This window comes from Crocodylus siamensis, chromosome 1 (assembly GCF_052110815.1).
Source record: "Crocodylus siamensis isolate JL-2025a chromosome 1, ASM5211081v1, whole genome shotgun sequence".
NCBI classification, from domain to species: domain Eukaryota; kingdom Metazoa; phylum Chordata; order Crocodylia; family Crocodylidae; genus Crocodylus; species Crocodylus siamensis.
Window position 1 is genome coordinate 157,446,404 of NC_143395.1, and position 19,936 is coordinate 157,466,339.

General features: G+C 44.5%; 1 protein-coding gene across 8 annotated transcripts in view; it reads left to right on the plus strand.

Annotated features, from left to right (window-relative positions):
- DAAM2 (dishevelled associated activator of morphogenesis 2) overlaps positions 1–19,936 on the plus strand; it is a 276,747-nt gene that overhangs the window by 141,710 nt on the left and 115,101 nt on the right. For all 8 annotated transcript variants that reach the window (XM_090046767.1, XM_090046815.1, XM_090046773.1 and 5 more), the window contains one exon: positions 465–554. In XM_090046767.1, coding sequence (XP_089902893.1) covers positions 465–554 — 90 coding nt within the window. The remainder of the gene's footprint in view (positions 1–464; positions 555–19,936) is intronic.

Consider the following 19,936-nt stretch of genomic DNA (forward strand, 5'->3'; position numbering starts at 1 on the left):
AAAGAAGAAGTAGTCTTTTAAACATGCATTGTTTCAGCTAACGCACAGGGTTTTTACCTCTTCAGTTTCTCCGTGGTGTATATCACTTTACTTCAAGCATTTGCTCACAAAACAGTGATCTCTCCCATCCCAGTAATTACAAGTATTATAATGACAATTGACAAGGGAAGTCCAACGCTATGTTGTTTAGGCAGCCCTCTGTCTGTTCTGTGCTGACTGAGAGGACCCTGTGGTAGCACTCTTAGCCTTTTGGCTAAGATCAAGGCAGAAAGCATGACCCTAAGAAATCTGTGGTGAAGGAGCTGGGGTCAATGAGAATTTTTACAGGGAAAATGTTTGGGAGATTCTGAATTCTTTGCCCGTTTACAGGAAGGCAGGCAAAATGCTTAACCCAGATTCTTTTCTGAATAGTAAAAGATATGAATGCACCTATTGATTTTGTATATATTTCTTTTAATCTCCAGGATGAGCTGGATCTCACGGATAAGAACAGAGAGGCTATGTTTGCACTTCCGCCAGAGAAGAAATGGCAAATTTACTGCAGCAAAAAGAAGGTACTGTCATTGGTTTGATTTAAGGACCTAAACAACAAACTCTGTGCATGTGTGTAATTAATTATGTGCACGTGTGTACATATTGCATGTTTTATCCCTCCTGATCTAGAATACATGGTGAAATAGTATAAGGATTTTACTGGCATGAGTTTGGGGCATGCGTCTCCTGGGTAATAAAAGCACAAATGATTTATGAAGAACAGGTTAACAAGTTAAACTCTTTGTGCCTCACCACCCTACCATGAATCTTGTATATGCCACATTTTATAGGAAAACTATTTTGGAAATGTTTTAGGGAATTTTAAGAATCTTTTATTGCCTTGGTTACTGTGAATCTAATCATGGAGGGTTTGGAGAGAGTGGAAGTATACATTTTAGGAACCTCTAAAATGTCTTTAATATATTTTGTAATATCTACAATAACAGTGGTGTTGTAAAGTCTGATATTTTGGGGTCTTTTTAAGCTAACAGCAAATATATGTCCGATTATTGAGAGACAGAGAGAGATCAATTCATGTGAATTCTTAGGGTAACTTCATCTGAGTAAATAGAAAGATTTTTAGAGTATTAGCAATTTAGAGAGACACCACCAGGACATGGACTGGTATCTAATTCCCAGTTTCCTCTTAAAAAAAAAAAATAATACAAACCAAAAAACAAAATGGTGTTGGGAATGATGACAGGTTCTATCATTTTTGTAAAACCTGCAAGGGAGCTACTCCTCTACAAGTCATTTCCTGGATGCTTTTTATTTCCAATGGGAAATAAAAAGAGCATTTGTTTGATGCTTTAGCCTGTGTTCATTAAAGAATTTTTTTTATTCCCTAAGCCTGTGTAGTCACATCAAGAGAACATAAATTTGTATCCCCATAAAAGGATAAGATTCCACTACATCTGACAGAACAGTGAGCTCATACAATATAGGCTTATGAAGATCCCAGGATCAAACCATAATGAGGACTCTTCTGGAGTCATTATACTTGCTGCCTTTAACCCACTTATTCTGTGAATAGATTGAAGGCTTCAGTATCTGGGGCTGTCTACATGGCTCATTTCCCTAGCACTTCTTAACATGGAATTAAATAAAACCTTGCTCGATCTACAGACCTCCCACTCAAAGTCCTGAGCTTGACCAGGAGTTTGCCCGGGAACTGACTGAGGCCGCTTGCTCCAGGACCTTGGTTGTCATGGGTGACTTCAATTACCCGGACATCTCCTGGGAAGATCACTCAGCAAAATCCAAGCGGTTGCAAAGCTTTCTCTTGTGCGTGGATGACCTCTACCTGACTCAAGAAGTCTCTGGGCCAACGAGAGGCAAAGCGCTGCTCGACCTGGTACTGGCTACGGGGGACGACCTAATCGGCGACCTAGTGATCGATGGGATGCTGGGTGACAGCGACCACGAGCTGATCACCTTCACCATCCGCCGTAAAGCTGGCAAGTCAGTCAGCAACACAGAAGTCCTTGACTTCAGAAAAGCCCACTTTGACAAGCTCAAGAGGCTAGTCGGTCAGGCCCTTAGGGACCATGACCCCAGGGAGATGGGAGTTCAAGAAGAGTGGTTGCTTCTCAAGGAAGCGATCCTCAATGCACAAGCTAAATCTATTCCAACAGGGAGGAAAGGCAGCAAGAAGGCACAGCAGCCCCCCTGGCTCTCCAGGGACCTAGCAGACCTCCCGCGGCTAAAAAGGAAAGCCTACAAAGGATGGAGGACAGGATTCACCTCCAAGGAGGATTACTCCGCGCTGGTCCGGTCCTGCAGGGAGCAAACCAGGAAAGCCAAGGCTGCAACTGAACTCCAACTAGCTTCAGGCATCAAGGACAACAAAAAGTCCTTTTTCAGATATGTGGGGAACCGGAGGAAAAGCAAGGGCAACGTTGGACCCCTGCTAAACCAGATGGGGCAACTGACAACTGACGCCCAGGAAAAAGCCAACCTATTAAATAGGTACTTTGAGTCAGTCTTTCATCAGTCACATGGGACGCCCCTGCCTGCTATGGGACAGGGAGATCCGGGTGATGGGGATCCCCTGCCCTCCATCAATGCTGACCTCGTGAAGGAACACCTTGAGAAGCTGGATACCTTCAAGTCAGCTGGCCCTGACAATCTGCACCCCAGGGTACTCAAGGAGCTGGCGAGCGTCATAGCCCAGCCCCTGGCACGGATCTTTGAAAACTCCTGGTGCTCTGGTGTAGTGCCCAAAGACTGGAAGAAGGCCAATGTGCTGCCGATCTTCAAGAAAGGGAGGAGAGTGGACCTGGCTAACTACAGGCCCATTAGCCTGACTTCTATCCTGGGGAAGATCTTAGAAAAGTTTATTAAGGAGGCCATCCTTGATGGACTGGCCCAGGCTAACATCCTAAGGGATAGCCAGCACGGGTTTGTTGCGGGTAGGTCTTGTTTGACCAATCTCATTTCCTTCTACGACCAGGTGACCTATCACCTGGATGAGGGAGAAAAGATCGATGTCATATATCTTGACTTCAAAAAAGCTTTTGATCTGGTATCCCATGATCACCTCTTGGCCAAACTGGCCAGTTGTGGCCTTGGCTCCACCACGATCCACTGGCTGGGAAATTGGCTCCATGGTCAGACCCAGAGGGTTGTAATTGATGGCAGTCACTCATCGTGGTGCCCTGTGACCAGTGGGGTCCCTCCAGGCTCTGTCCTGGGACCCATACTGTTCAACATCTTCATTAATGATGTGGACACTGGAGTCAGTTGTGGACTGGCCAAGTTCGCCGATGACACCAAACGTTGGGGTAAAGCATCGACGCCAGAAGATAGGCGGGTGATCCAGGCTGACCTGGACAAGCTCAGCAAATGGGCAGATGAGAACCTGATGGTGTTTAACACTGAAAAATGCAAGGTTCTCCACCTTGGGAGGAAAAACTTGCAGCATCCTTATAGGCTTGGCAGCGCTACGTTGGATAGCACTACGGAAGAAAGAGACTTGGGGGTCGTCATTGACTACAAGATGAACATGAGCCTGCAATGCAATGCTGCGGCTAATAAAGTGACCAAAACGCTGGCTTGCATCCATAGATGCTTCTCGAGCAAATCCTGGGACGTTACTCTCCCCTTGTACTCAGCCTTGGTGAGGCCGCAGCTGGAGTACTGCGTCCAGTTTTGGGCTCCAGAATTTAAAAAGGATGTGGAGAAGCTTGAGAGAGTCCAGAGGAGAGCCACGCGCATGATCAGAGGTCAGGAAAACAGATCTTACGATGACAGGCTGAGAGCCATGGGACTCTTTTTAGCCTGGAAAAGCGCAGGCTCAGGGGTGATCTGATGGCCACCTATAAGTTTATCGGGGTGACCACCAGGATCTGGGGGAACGTTTGTTCACCAGAGCACCCCAAGGGATGACGAGGTCGAACGGTCATAAACTCCTGCAAGACCGTTTCAAGCTGGACACAAGGAAGAATTTCTTTACTGTCTGAGCCCCCAAGGTCTGGAACAGCCTGCCAGCAGAGGTGGTTCAAGCACCTACATTGAACACCTTCAAGAGTAAATTGGATGCTTATCTTGCTGGGATCCTATGACCCCAGCTGACTTCCTGCCCTTTGGGCAGGGGGCTGGACTCGATGATCTCCCGCGGTCCCTTCCAGCCCTGATGTCTATGAAATCTATGATCCAGAGAGAGAGCATAAGAGATTGTGCATATGGGTTGCTCTCAGTTATAACGTTTCACACAGAAAAGCAAACGGTGATGAATAATGTAGTAGTGTCTCAGAGCTAGCACTAATCCAGGAAGTTCCTAAGAACTTCTTAAGCTTTGCAAATTCCGCAAATTGGTGTATTCAGTGCCTTTCATTACCCCTCCTCATGGTGCATTGGGCGTGCACATGGAGGGAAGGTGCTGGATCCTATGATTAATGTCTGCTTTACATTTTTGCTGGCAGGCTCAGCTGGCTTTTTCAGCCCTAGTGGGAGAGGATCTATTTGTAGCCGTCTTGGAGAACCACACATTCCATCTCCTGAACCAGTCGGCTTTGGCAGGAAGCTGCAGACTTTAATGTATTTAATATGTTGGTTGGATTCACTACATTAGGTTTTTTTTCAGGCAATTGATTTGATATAAGAATTCTGAAGACCTCAGGAGTTAAAGGGGCCACATGCTAGAAAATCTTTTTAATACATGTCCAGTGCAGCCTCAATTCTCCGAACTCTTGGGATCTCAAATGACATGCTCATGGGAACAAGATCCTCTGATAGGCCAGATACTCACTGAGTGCACTGCAAAGTTACCTGAAACCCCAGCTATTTGAGATCGTCCATTACTCCTTCTTACTCCACCCAGTTCTTCCAGTAGTCACATTTTTAGTTCTGACACCTCTGTCTCTTTGGCTGTCGTTATCTAAACTAGCTATAAGTATTAGTTTCAGGTAACAAAAATTGCACTACATGCCTCATAGCACAGTGCCTATGTCCCTTCCCTGAAGAATTTGCAATCTAATATTAGTCAGAATGGGACCAACTCTCAATGTTAAAGTCTTCATCTTCTTCCAGGCATCCCCAGAATGTATTCCCTGCATGGGATCCCACCCTATAAATTCTTGAGAGCTCCCAGCTCTCTGGAAGCTGAGGGCATTTGGACCTTTTATAGGAGGAGTTTAGCAATGTTCAAAGTGAGCAGACTGTAAAACAGAAGCATTAAGAAGCAAAAATTGAAAGGACCATTCACATATGTTAATCCGAAGTGCCATTGTCAGCCTAAAAAAAAAAGGTCAAAACACCCTAATTTGCTCAAAGGCTGCAATGCCCATTGCCCATAAACTAAACAAATGCCATTTGCAAAAACTAAAGGTGTGAATCACTTAAAGTTACATAATTCATTTTTGTTGACAACTTCCCTTCCAATTTAATCGTTTATGGTGCTGGTTCCTATGATGAAAGGTCAGTGCTACGTAAAAAACAACAGCTTCCTAGACGGGGTTCATAGATGCTCTGATCGGAAGGGATCTCAACAGATCATTGAGTCCGACCCCCTGCCCTGAGCAAGAAAGAGTGCTGGAGTCAGATGACTCCCACCAGATGCCTATCCAGCCTTCTCTTAAAGACCCCCAAGGGCCACCCTTACCATGAAGAAGTTTTTCCTGATATCTAGCTTAAATCTGCTCTCTGTCAGTTTGTGACCATTATTCATTGTTACCCCAAGAGGCACCCTGGTGAACAGAGCATCTCTGATCCCTTGCTGCATCCCCCTAATGAATTTGTAAGCAGCCACAAGATCACCTCTCAGCCTTCTCTTGCGGAGGCTGAAGAGGTCCAGGTCCCTTAGGGCTTGGCTGGCAAATCCTTAACCATACAAGTGGCCCTCCTCTGGACCCTCTTGAGGTTATCCACATCCTTTTTAAAGTACGGCACCCAAAACTGGACATGGTACTCCATCTTAAGCAAATCCAATTATGTCACAGTAGTTGCCAACTACCAGGAGGTGGCCAAACAATGGTATAACTGAATACTGCACGACTTTTTAAATGAGTGTGTTCTCTAATAGATTAGCGACCATAATAACAAAACAACGTTAACCAGAATAACATTAAGTACCTGTACATCTGCTGCCAATACTCAGCCACCAGAACCCACTTCATTACAGCCTGGGCCTGATGCATAATTCTTGAGAAATAGGGAAAAGGGAGCTTTTTTTTAAAGATAGAAGGCTGAGGGAAATATACCCTGGGAAAGAATCAACTGCTGAAGGGGCTGTAGAATTTGGCAGAAGGTGCAGAAATGTCTATGCATGTCTTCTGCCAGGTCTAGGTGGTAAGAGAAGCCTTACTCCAGGGATGTCAAAGATATGGCCCATGGGTTGGATCTGTCATACAGAGCCATATTCTCTGGCCCCTGGTGCTGCCCGTGGGCTTCAGAAAGACCCACAGACAGCATGCAGAATGCATATGGTCCCACATGTTACATACAGTGCCTGTTCCAGCTCGCATCCTAAAACAGTGCAGTGGTCACCTGCATGCAGCACATGTAGGCCATGCTGCATGTGACAATGGCTCCAGGCCATGCAGTGCAGCCTGGTGGTGGCCAGAGCAGGACCAGGCCACACGTAGCACTGACTGTGGCTGCTCCAGGACATATACTGGAATGCAGGGCTGGTCTATGGGTCTGATTTGGCCCACAGACCAGCCCTCTTCCAGGGCTGGATGAGTTTGACACTGCTTCTTTACTCCATTCAGAGTATCTCTGCAAGCAGAAAGGAGGGTTCAGCTGTAACGGAGGAGATATGGACTAGACTTTGATTTTTGATAACTATGTTTGCAGATTGATAGGTTTCTATTGAGTTCACATAACAAAGTTCACCCTGGTCATTGTCAGGGTTTGAGTCTGGATTACTAGATTGAGCCTGCTAGGATTACTAGCGCGGCGGGGGACTCGGGCAGGCAGGCGTGCACTTGTACCTCCCTTTGATTCCTGCTCCACCCAAAGTTTAAAAACAGCTGTTTGGCAGTGGCAGCAGCATTTCTAGTCTTGTAGGGCTGATGGAGTCAATTAATTTAATGGTTTATTATTATCTACCTGATCCCTTCTAAACTCTTCATTCCACAGGTATTAACAGCCCTCTCTTCTTTTTAATCTTTTTTATGTTCCACCAATCAAGCTGGCCTTTGTTCTGCAATTTTCCTGTCTGTTAGCTGCTCCTGGTAATGAAGCTCCTACTTCACAGCCCTGCAGATTTGTTTTTAACTCGTTCCAATTAAGTTCTTTTTGTTTTTGCATGAGTCATGAACTGAATAATGCAGCCTAAGGCCCCTAGTATTTTAGTAAATTTTCTAGTTTATTATAAAACAACAAATTTTTCTCCAGTTTAAAATGTGATGATGAACCTTATCATCTACACCCCTCTTTTCAAAATTCTAGATTCACCCATGATTACTAGTGCTAACAATGGATTTCTCTACCATTTGAGTTAAGGAGTAGTGGCTTTTCTACCTAGTGACTGGATGCTGCTTACATTTATTTGTGGACCAGCTGGTTGAAGGGAACAAAGATCTGTTCTCTGTAATATAAAATATTTGCATTCTCTGAAGCCCTCACAGCAGATCCTTTGCACTGTTATGTGATAACCTTTTCAAACTGATGTTCACAAGCATCCATGTGTACTAGGCTGAATCATCATGTAGTCTCCCCTGAAGGCGTCTTGTCCCAAGTATCTCAGATACTAAACATTAAACTCCTGCCTTTGATCTATGGATTGCTCTCCTACAGTGTGAACTTCCATTCATGTCAAATGGGGATGTATATATTGACTGAATTTTAGCATATGGCCCCTTCATGTTATACCTCATGTTGCTTTTATTCATTGTGGATGTGGTGGGCCAGTAGGGGGCGCTCCTGCATTGAGCCATCCACATCATTGCACCCGACCACGTTCCAGGCTCTGAGTGCCTCCCTGGGGGCACCTCATGCCTGGCCGACCCTCTTCCTGGAGCACACCCGCTAGTTTGGGGGTAACACTGCCACCACCCAGGGATGGGCTTGATTCTGGCTCCATGCACCCTGGGAAACACAGGCCTAGTAGCTCTCAAGGGTACCTGAACTTGGGATGCTTCCTTCAGTTGGAAGCACAAGTAGTGGTCTCCCTTAGTCAGCTGAACCAAGGGGACCCCAAGGCATAATCTAGATCCACTCCCAATAAGTCTCCCATGCTAGGTACAAAAGAGAACTTTATTGGTTTCAAGGGGTAGGGTTAGAATAGGGTACAGGGTAGAGCAATATCAGAGAAATCTCATAGAGCAAACTGGCATGGCTGGGTAGCCTTTGATCACACATCTGAGTTACTGCAAGCTATATATCTAGTTAGATCTCAGGTTGCTTCCTCACAAGTATCATCCAGAGGCAGGTGGAGATTCCCTCTGGAGGCAGGTAGTTCATTGATCATAAGTTTTGAGAGAGAAAGCAAGTTTTAGATAGTCCAGCTCTTCTCTCTCTCTGAGTCTTCCTCATGGCTCCTGCCACCTCCTCCTGGGCAGTCCTTAACTTATATAGCCCTTATGACCTCATTTACCTGGTCCAGTGGAGGTCAGCACCTGCTGGCTGTGAGGCAACCAATTTGAAATGCATCACTAGTTGCTGGGCAGACTGGCAGTTCTTAGCTTCCCAGGGAGCCCAAGCCCCTCACCCAGGTATGTGATGCCAGTCATGTAGGCAGAAGGAGCAGGTTTCCCCCCTCCCTCAGGAATGTATCCAGCTCAAGTTACCTAAAGAGATAGGGTAAGGTGTGTACCCTCTGCAGGGCCCATCTTAACCAAATTGTCACAGAGCAGAGATTTTGGGGAGAAACAGAGGTGGCCTTTTCACAGGGTGAGCATTTAGTAGGGGTTTGGGTTGTGATAAGACTAGTGTTGCAATTCTACAATCTTTCTAAAACCTTTTATATTTCCTGGGAGTTGTTGTTGTGGTAGAAACTTTAGGATCAAGACCTTTACCATGCAGTTAGGGTACAAAAAACTTCCTACATGCCACCAACATTTAGAAAGTATAAATACTAAGTATTGTTTCACCTGAGCTCTGTCATGTGCCTATTTTTAAATTCAGTGAAATCATTTTAAAGTCCATTGTCTAAATTATTTGCTCACCTTGTATTAACGTTCCATAAGAGCTAGGCAAGTTTGAGATGCCAAGTACCTACAATTTATTCTGATTTGGGCTCCTGTATTTAAGAGAATTGAGACTTAATGTGCCAGTAACAGCTAAGTATCTTCTGTAGAATCTCAGTTAAAGCAGGTTTTGTTAGGCTAACTACAGTCAGAAAAACAAGTGAAGTTGTTCCCTTTTTGTGGCCTTTCCTGCGTCTAGGGATTAATTTGTAAATCTTCCGCTGACCAGATTTCAGTAAAAAGCAACTGGATTTTGCAAACTTAGGTGGATTTTTCTTCTTCTGTTTTGTGTTGCTTTGAAGTGGAATTGTAAGCAAATCTGTCTCCAAAAATCTGCTTGAACTAGATCTGTTGGAAGAAAACCTAAACAGGTTAACCTCTTCTTAACTTGCTATCTGCCAAGGGCTCAAGTCTTTGCTTTTGTTTTGTTATTTTCTTTGCTGAAGACAAAATGTAAGGAAGAAGACTTGATGCCCTGATTCTTATTTTGCCCTATAGTGATTCCTTTGAGTTCAGTAAACTTACGCCTATAAAGAATTAAGGCTTGAAGTGCTGAAGGAGTACACATTACATCCAGGTCTTCATAAGGAGGCACTTACTGGGGTGGAGAGAGCCTGCAGCATGCTTAAGCTTCAAAGCAATGGCATTTCCCCTTTTGACAGTTACGTCTGTGGAGATGGGGAGCATCAAAGTGAAAACTGGGAAATGGCCTGAAAAAAGCCACTAAAAAGGCTTTCTGTGCCTGCTAAAAATTAAGCTGGAGAAAGAAGCAGAACTTCCTCCTCACGCCACTGTTTGTGGATTGTTATTCCTTCTGTCTTTCCATTGTTGATCCTGTGATGGTAAAAATTCCATTACTGCCCACTGGGGAGATGAAAAAGTGGAGTCTGTGCTAAAGCTTGGGCCCATGTGTCAGGAACTACTCAAGTCTACATTTGGCTCTGCCTCTAAGTGACAACGTAGAGCTGGTCAAGTCATTTTATTTCCTTATGCCTTTCCCTTTCACTCTGCAAACCTACCTCATAGGTAAGGATTGAGAATGAATTGCTTCTTGAACATGTATAATGAGTGACATTGAGGCACTTTATAGAATATTTTGAATTATCATGTGCAAATGAAAATTCCAAGTTCAAAAAAATGCCCATAATAAAACTAAGAATGTATTATGGGGAAAGGTGAATATCATGGAAAATGTCTATTTTCTCCCTTCTGCAATATGCTCTGCCTGGCTAAGTGGCAATGTCTATTTTTGTAGCAGAATTCAAAGGTATTCTCAACTCTCCACGCTGCTGCCCACCCTGATGGGTGCAAAGGTCAGTCATTCTGGGGTGTTAATTTTGGAATGGCTGTGCATGCTCTGCTGATTTCATCAGAAGTGGAAGGCATTTAATGCCTCCTAGGCTGAAGCCCTTAGCTTTTAACAGTATCTACTAGAGGCTTTTTATAGGCTCTCAGTGTAGTGTCACACAACCACACCTTCTGTCTAACATTAGTGAAGGGAATATCTAAATGTTTGAAGACAGGTTTCTCTTACAACTTGAGCTTTGCCCTCGTAGCATTGTCAGCAGAAATCCTCCATAAAAATAAAGCCTGATATTGTACAGCTGGATGTACAGCTATATGCCTATGTTGTCTACCCCCAGCTTCAGGTCCTGCTCCATCTTCAGTCTTGTCTCTATCTAGAGTCTTAAGTGCAGCATCAGCCTGAAGACAGACTACAGTTGCTGCTCTCAACCATGCCTTAACCTCTGACCTAGCTCCAGTCTATGTATATAGAGCATTTTGCCCTGGCTCACAGTTGTATCATGATTATTCTTTTATTTTTACTGAAATATACTGAGGAACTAGAACCATTTTTGCAGCTATGAAGACATGTAAATTAGGACGGGGTGTGGAGGGGGAGGGGGCAGGGAGAAGGGGAATATCACTGATGATACAAGTCCTCCTGGCCCTGAGCTGAAGCCTGCTGGTACTGGTGGAGAATCCTGCATGCAATGTCAGCATCCTGACTGGCTGTTGCTAAAGATCTAAACAGATTGTTACTTGTATTCATTTCTCAGCCTATATATGAATGGAAAGGGCTTTTCTTCCTAAGCCTTGAGATCCCGGCTTCATATTTCTTTTTCTTTTGATACTTTAGGCATTAGTTATGCCATCACCTCCAGCAGGGAGCAGAGTTCATGCCCTTTAGATCCTACTGTAAAGCATTTTTTTCCTCCTTCATTTTTCTACCATCTATCTGATTGGGAATCCCTTTGAGATGGGTTCCTTACAGTGGTTTACTGACAGGGGTGGGGCAGGGGGGATAGTAGGGGGCCAAGACCCCCGGGCACCGGGCGGGGGAGAAGGGGAGTGCTGCCCAGAGAGGCTGCAGGCGCCTCCTGCATTTTGTGTGTGGCCAGCCCGTCCACCCAGCAGGGTTCATAGATTTCACAGACATCAGGGCTGGAAGGGACCTCGGAAGATCGAGTCCAGCCCCCCCCCCGAAGGGCAGGAAGTCAGCTGGGGTCATAGGATCCCAGCAAGATAAGCATCCAATTTGCTCTTGAAGGTGTTCAATGTAGGTGCTTGAACCACCTCCAATGGCAGACTGTTCCAGACCTTGGGGGCTCGGACAGTAAAGAGCCTTATGTCCAGCCTGAAACTGTCTCACAGTAGTTTATGACCATTCAACCACATCATCCCTTGGGGCGCTTTGGTGAACAACCGTTCCCCCAGATCCTGGTGGTCACCCCGATAAACTTATAGGTGGCCATCAGATCACCCCTGAGCCTGTGCTTTTCCAGGCTAAAGAGTCCCATGGCTCTCAGCCTGTCATAGTAAGGTCTGTTTTCCTGACATCTGATCATGCTCTTCTCTGGACTCTATCAAGCTTCTCCATATCCTTGTTGAATTGTGGATCCCAAAACTGGATGCAGTTCTCCAGCTGTGGCCTCACCAAGGCCAAGGGGAGAATGACGTCCCGGGATTTGCTTCAGAAGCATCTATGGATGCAAGCCAGCGTTTTGGTTGCTTTACTAGCCACAGCATCACATTGCAGGTTCATGTTCATCTTGTGGTCAGTGATGACCCCCAAGTCTCTTTCTTCCGTAGTGCTAGCCAGCGTAGCACTGCCAAGCCTATAAGGATGCTGCAGGTTTTTCTTCCCAGGGTGGAGAACGTTGCATTTTTTTGGTGTTAAACACTATCAGGTTCTCGTCCGCCCATTTGCTGAGCCTGTCCAGGTCAGCCTGGATCACCCACCTGTCTTCTGACATGGATGCTTTGCCCCAAAGTTTGGTGTCATCGGCGAACTTGGCCAGTCCACTTCTGACTCCAATGTCCACATCATTAATGAAGATGTTGAACAATATGGGTCCCAGGACAGAGCCTTGAGGGACTCCACTGGTCACAGAACACCATGATGATTGACTGCCATCAATTACTACCCTCTGGGTCCAACCACGGAGCCACTTTCCCAGCCAGCGGATCATGGTGGACCCCAGGCCACAATTGGCCAGTTTTGCCAAGAGGTGATCATGGGATACCAGATCGAAGGCTTTTTTGAAGTCGAGATATATGACATCGATCTCTTTTCCCTTGTCCAGGTGATAGGTCACCTGGTTGTAGAAGGAAATGAGATTGGTCAAGCAAGACCTACTTGCAACAAACCTGTGCTGGCTATCCCTTAGGATGTTGGTGTCAGCCAGTCCATTAAGGATGGCCTCTTTAATAAACTTTTCTAAGATCTTCCCCAGGATAGAAGTCAGGCTGATGGGTTATTAGTATTAGATACATCATCAGGGGGCAAAACAGAGTACCTGTTTTCTGGGTTTGAACGTCTTTTGGGAACGGGTAGACTAGACAACCTAACACAATAACTGTCATTAAAACAAGGCATCAGCATTTATGTGAAATTTCTACACCACAGAATCAGATAGACCCCAGTTATTTGCTTAAAAGTACATGAAAACACTATAGTAACTGATACCACAACACAATAATCCCTCGGTAAATATTGGTTTCTTAAGAGTGGTTACTTTAGCATCTCACAAATTAAACTGTTGCCTATGAAAGCTTATGCCTCTCTGAACTAGTCAGTCTTTAAGGTGTCACTCTTCTCTGCCTTCTATAGACTTCAAGATAACGTGCCCAACTATCTATCTTTACAAATAAGGTATGTAAATCTAAGCACATTAACAACTAAACCCTCACTATTTTCAGTGCAAGCCATATGCACAGTACAAATTAACATGTTATGAACAATCAAAAGCAAGCTTGTACTCTCGCTGCTCAAGCTTGAGAGATTCATAGAAGTAGGGTCGGAACGGACCTTGCAGATCTTCTCATCCGACCCCCTGCCCTGGGCAGGAGAGAAAACTGGGCTCAAATGATCCCAGCTAGGCTTCTTCTTAAAAGACCCCCAGGGTAGGAGCCAGCACCACTTCCCTTGGAAGTTGGTTCCAGATCCCAGCCGCCCTGACCATGAAGTAGTGTCTTCTAATGTCCAGCCTGAACGTACTCTGTAACAATTTATGGCTGTTCTTCCTTGTTACTCTGGGAGGCGCTCGGGGGAACAAGGTACCCCCCATTCCCCACTGGTCCCCCCTAGTAAGTTTACAGACAGCCATCAGGTCCCTATATTTCATATTCCTAAATCCACATGAAGTCATTAGGAACTTCAGGTATCCAACACGTGAAAAATCAGGCTCTAAGTACCTCATGTTGGACACCCAAAAGTTGAGGCATCCAGAATCATTGCCATGATTGTTCTTATGCTAACGTGCGACACTGCCTTCAGCAGCCTCCTCAAAGAACTAGAAAACCCGTTAAATGGCTGCCAGTCCTTCATTTTGGACAATGAAGGCTAAAAAAAAAAAAAAGTGAGGAGGATGAAACTAAAAATATTTTATGCCTTTCCCATGGAGAAAAAAAAGCCTCCTCAGATTAAAAAAATAAATATATAATTCCAAAGGCCTGACCCAAAATAACCTCCAATCTGAAAATAAATAAATGCGCCTAAGAGCTGCCAACATTACACTATGGAAACTGTGAGCACCCAGGGAGAGAGAGATTTTTTTTTTAAAGGCAGAAGCAACTTCAGTCTTCTCTTGACAGACCATGGAAGAGGGCTGGATGGGGATGGGTTGGCATGCTACAGCTCTCTTGAACATTGATAGCCCGGGTCAGAATACTGGTACTTCATCTGAACGCTAAGAAGAATGTAAGTCTGTTCTTCCCTATCCTCTTCCCATCAAGCGAATCTATAATAAAATTGTGGAAGAAAAATGACTAAAAGAAAAGTCAATCTATTAGTGAAGAGTCTGCCACACCATTATGCCTTCCATAATGAACACTCAAGGGAAACAACTTGAATCACTTATCATTAACTGCTTGTTAAAAATGTTAGATTCCCACAATTATGTCTTCCTGCACACAATATGTAAGCACAATGACCCAATTCTTTTTTTTTATTTATGCTGGTCTAGATCAGGGGTAATTCTTGCTGACATCAGAATTTGTATCAGCAAGACAGAAGCATCAGGCCCTGCCTTGTCACACTAGAGCTGTACTGGAATTACTTGGACTATATATAGCCAACTGGGATAAGCCTTTCTATCCTTCAGATAAAGCTGTAATAAAAACTGAAGAGGAAAGCACATGGGCACTTAGAAAAATCAGGAAAGAGACCTGTGGCATGGTAGTTAGAGTGCTCTGCTTAGCAGCCAATGACCAACATTTAAACTCCCTCTGAGGGAGGGGGACCCAGAACCCAGGACCTCTAGCGTCACAGGTGAGTGCCCTATCCACTGAGATATTTGGGGAAGAGAACAGGTGTTCACACACCTATTTTGTTGTTGCCGTTATGCACAATTATAGTCATCCATAAGCACCCAGAAATAAAATTCTTCTGGGTGAGCAAGTACCAAAAAGACCAGTTAGCTAGCCAGAAAAGAATAGGATATCAACTATGGTGGCTCATAGTTGCATTTTAATTACGCCTTAGTCATATTGCCCAAAAGCTGAGGACACAGTCTGATACCTACAATACATGATGTGCTGTATGATGAATTGTGAAACCATTAAAGCAGTTATTTCAGTTCACAAAAGCTCCAGGGTGTTATTGGTCAGGTACCATATATAACCCATTTTTTCCTCTCTTTCTCTGCGACTGCAATATTTACAAAAAGGCAAGAGCTAGAGAAATTTTGGGCCACTGGATCTTATCAGTCTTATCATTTCAGATGTGCTAGCCACGCTCACGCTGTATTTTCATTGCTTTGCTAATTCAGGTGCTGTGCTTATCATAGAGCAGTGCCTCTTGATTAACTGGTTTAAATTCTACACCTCAGAACCTCTGAAGGTCATGGGGCATTTGTCTGCACATCTAGATGAGGGACACTGGAGTAACCCAGAGCTGGTACTAGGCTAGCAAAGCATTCCACGTAACAGAGCATTAAATCATTCTGTTAAGGGAAAAAGCAGACAGACAAACACTGGTGGGAAAATAGTAAGTTAACTCCAAGGGTGCTGGCATTTTCCAAACTTCCCACTTAAAAGAATTCAGTGGTTTGCTAAAGGCAACATCCTCCCGCTGGCAACTTGCAATTACCTTGAGATTTCCTCTAAGCCAGCAAGTAACCAAAAAACAAGGCTATTTTCAGACTTGGTTTTCACAAACCAGTCTTGTGAGCTGAGGGAGCAATACAGCATCCTGCCTGAGAGCACTCATAGGAATCTTGAGAGCCTGAACTGCATCTTATTTCAAAATAGCAGGTCTCTTTGCAATGGTGCCAGAGATGTTGGTTGGATCCCGGGTCAGATTAATACAAGCATCAAGCAAACACAGAGACTCAGTGTTGACCAGTTCCTTTAGGGTGCCTGTAGGGTCCTGCATGTATTATATTATATTGAAAATGACACACACATATGCAAAGCTAGGGAAAAAAACCTAATATATATAGGGTCCTGCACATTACATTACATTATTATTTTTATATATATAAAAATTATTATATATATCAAAATGATTATATATATATAAAAAATAACAATGTAATGTAATGTGCAGGACCCTATATATATCAGTTTTTTTTCTCTAGCTTTGCAGTGTGTGTGTGTGTGTGTGTGTGATTTTAAATATAATATACTACGTGCAGGACCCTACAGGCACCCTAAAGGGAACTGGTCAGCACTGAGCCTCTGTGTTTGCTTGATGCTTGTATTAATCTAGGATCCAACCAACATCTCTGGCACCATCACAAAGAGACCTGCTATTTGAAATAAGATGCAGTTCAGGCTCTCAAGATCCCTGTTGAGTACTCTCAGGCAGGATGCTATATTGCTCCTTCAGCTCACAAGACTGGTTGATGAAAACTAAGTCTGAAAATAGCCTTGCTTTTTGGTTACTTGCTGGCTTAGAGGAAATCAAGGTAATTGCAAGTTGCCAGAGGGAAGATGTTGCCTTTAGCAAACCACTGAATTCTTTTAACTGGGAAGTTTGGAAAATGTCAGCAACCTTGGAGTTAACTTTCATATTATATATATATTAGTCCTGAATATAAAAAGTGTTTTTCCTAGCTTGGCCCATTCCCCTTGTATTCCTATTTAAAAGATAAGACTGAAGGGCTCATCTTCTGTAACATAGTTATTAAGTCTATAAACAGGCATTGCCAAGTTAAGTGGAGCAGCTGTGTTAGGATGTGCCAGGTGTTGCCCTTGCAAAGCTGATTCACATCATTGGGAGAAACAGAAGTTGCCCATTGTCCTGCAGGGTCAGGCCCCTGCTACACCCACAAGCAGCCAGGTCCCAATCCTGCGAGGTAACACTCAGGCCTCTGTAAATGGGGGAACCCAGTGTTTCCCTTGCAGACCTCTGCAAACAGGGAGACCTCTACAAACAGGGAGACCCAGGGGCTTCAGGGGCCCAATCCTACATGTCCTAGGAATTCTTGTGCAGGAATGACTTCCTGGGGCAGTTGGGTTACTGCAAGCTTGTACCTTAAGGCAAACAGATGTCCACTGAAAAACAGCAGCACTAATGTTTATTACTCTTCTGTCGCAGCCGCACATTTGAGCATTTGTGGCATGACAAAGGGGATAGACATCTGTTTGTTGTTGCTTGGTGCTGACGTAAAAATTTATAGTGGTACAAAGGTGAGGTCTGTTTGCAGCCAAGTTTGAAAGAGGACAGAACCCAACACCTTTGGCACCAAAAAACTTCATTTAAAGGAATGAACTCCCTTAATTAGATGTACTTAACAGGCTATTCTACCATGTAAGGAACAGCCAATGCAGAGACAAGACTTCAGGTGCATTAAGTTGGCGTATTACACTTGAACAGATGCAGCTAGCTCCTCCGACTCTCATCTGTGGCTTATTCAAGTAACCATGATACAACATTCATTCCTGCCTTAGCAGCAGGGTTACTCTGAGTTCCACAGCTTCCAGTAAGAGGAGGGAGTGGGCTTCATCTTAAATGGCATATAAACACAGTCATGAGAAAAAGCTATTAACAGAGCCATGCCAGGCTCTGAGATTCTTTATAAAACCCCAGTTTCTCTATAAAACACTTCTGAAGCATTGTACAACATTGTGTTCTCAGTTTTAACTGCTCTGGATACAGACTACAACATTTAAAAGGAGATATCTTAGAAGGGAAATGAAATAATCCTCACAATGAAAAATTCACAATCAACACCATAATATTCCAAGTCCATAAGAGTGTCTAACAACAGACTTAAAAAAAAAACACCTCACAAAAAGTTAAAGCTGAAAATAATACAGCTTAAACCAACCTGATTTATCTATTAGACTAGGGACAGACATTACACACAAACTGGTTTAAGTGATCAGAAATTGGTTTAAACCTGTAACAAGATAAATTCAGTGCACATAAACCAGCTTCAAAATGGCTGAAACTGGTTTAAGATAAACTTGGTTGAATGTAGTATCAGACTTAACTGATTTGGGTCAAACCATTTTATGCAATGCCTGTCCCAAACTCCTTCCTGATTTAAGTTAAACCAGAGTCCCCCCAGCATCCCAGATGCTTTGCACCCCTGAGCTGGGCTGGGCTAGGCTATGCTGTACTGTCTGCTCCAAAGAACAGACTGGCTCTGCCCCTCTCCTTAGCCAGAGCTCCAAGGGAGACTGCAGGCACAGCAGGGTCTGCCTGGCTTCCCTTGCTGCTCAAGCAGGGATCCCCCCCTCCCTCCCATCTCCCACAGCCCAGACCCCAGCCCCGCAAACCCTAGGCATGTGGTATGCTAGCTAAAGCTGAGAGGTGTCTGTGTGTGTGTCTCCAATTTTACTGGGACAGGACAAAAGTAGACGGAATACTGTCCACTTAGGACTTTTTGGAGCTAATCAGCAGGTCAGCTGGTAATGTGCCTCCTCGAAAAAAGCTATTTAAGAAGAGCTTGAATTAATGAGAAAAGCTTTCGTTTTGCTGATGGGATAATCAGCCCCCCTGCTGGTTTGCAGCCAGGAAGAGGGAGATTGAAAAGCTCAGTATCATCAACAGATGCATGCACTGCACACCCCCTGCTTGCCTCTGAGTGCTAGCCCAGGGCTGGGGTCAGGCAACACTCATGCCCCTTGAGCAGCAAGCGGGGAAAAGCCCACAGTGGCAGCCTGCCCTCGCCCTTCACACAGATCTGGGGGGTATGCTGATGGGTCTATAGTTGGCCAGATCCACTTTCCTCGCATGCTTGTCTGGGAGTGCAAGTAGCAGCAGGAGCCACCCTTCCCCTGTCCCCTGTCCCTGCGCCCACCCAAATGAGCCACTCACGGCTCCATCCCATGCCTCGCTCCAGCTGGGCAGTGCCTGTTGGCAGCCCTTTGCTTCAGCTCCCAGGGTGGTTGCTCTGCTCACCTCCTCTTGCTACAGCACTGCTGATAACTAATACTTTCACCATGAAATGTCGCACCTTCCAGACAAGTCTCAAATGGATAATTAGGAGCAAAGAATAAATAACAAAAAACAACATCCATCAGGAAATTATTTGGTATAGGAAAGACCTACCAGTTGTGTGTGTTCTGAAGCCTGCTTCAGTGCTCATTAATCTTCCAAGACCAGAAAATACCCAAGGCAAAAATGATTCATTTCCTCTCCTTGGAGGCAGTTGTTTTTGAAATGAGAAAAATAAAGAATTGCTTACAGAATCTATTGATTGTATGAAAAATAAACCAATAACCTGAATTCTGTCTGGGCTTCCTGTTTTTGGAAGTTTCTCTTACTGATTTTTCACTAAAATTAAATTTATAATAAAGTAGCAACTAGGGGCCAAAACCTTGTGTGAAGCTCTTTTCAGTCATGCGGTAAAAGATGGTTTATGTCCCAAAGAGTTTCAAATGGTCAAGGGAAAGAATGGTTTGGAGAATTATCCACCTTTTACAGAGCTGGAGGGGCTGCAAAAAGGAACTGAGTCTAAGAAAAAGCCACAACAAAGCCCAGATCCTCTTGAGTACCAATTTTATCTCTCAACTGCAAGGCCACATTTCATGCTCCATGAGCCCTCCTTTTCAGCAACTCTCACCTGGTCCACTGATTCAGATGGTCAATGGTGGGAGCTGCAAGAATTGGGTTGAATGGAGATGGAGTGCAGCAGGCCACTAGGCACTCTGCCAAGTGTCCCCAGAGAAAGGTGGCCAGGAAAGGCTCCAGTGGAAAGCAGACTGAAGGGCGAAACGAGACTCCTTTGCAAAGGAGCTTCCCCCAGTTAAGTGAGAGTTTGTACAAGGGGGAAGCGAGGTCTTTGGAACTTTTCATTAGCTAGTTCTGTAAGTGT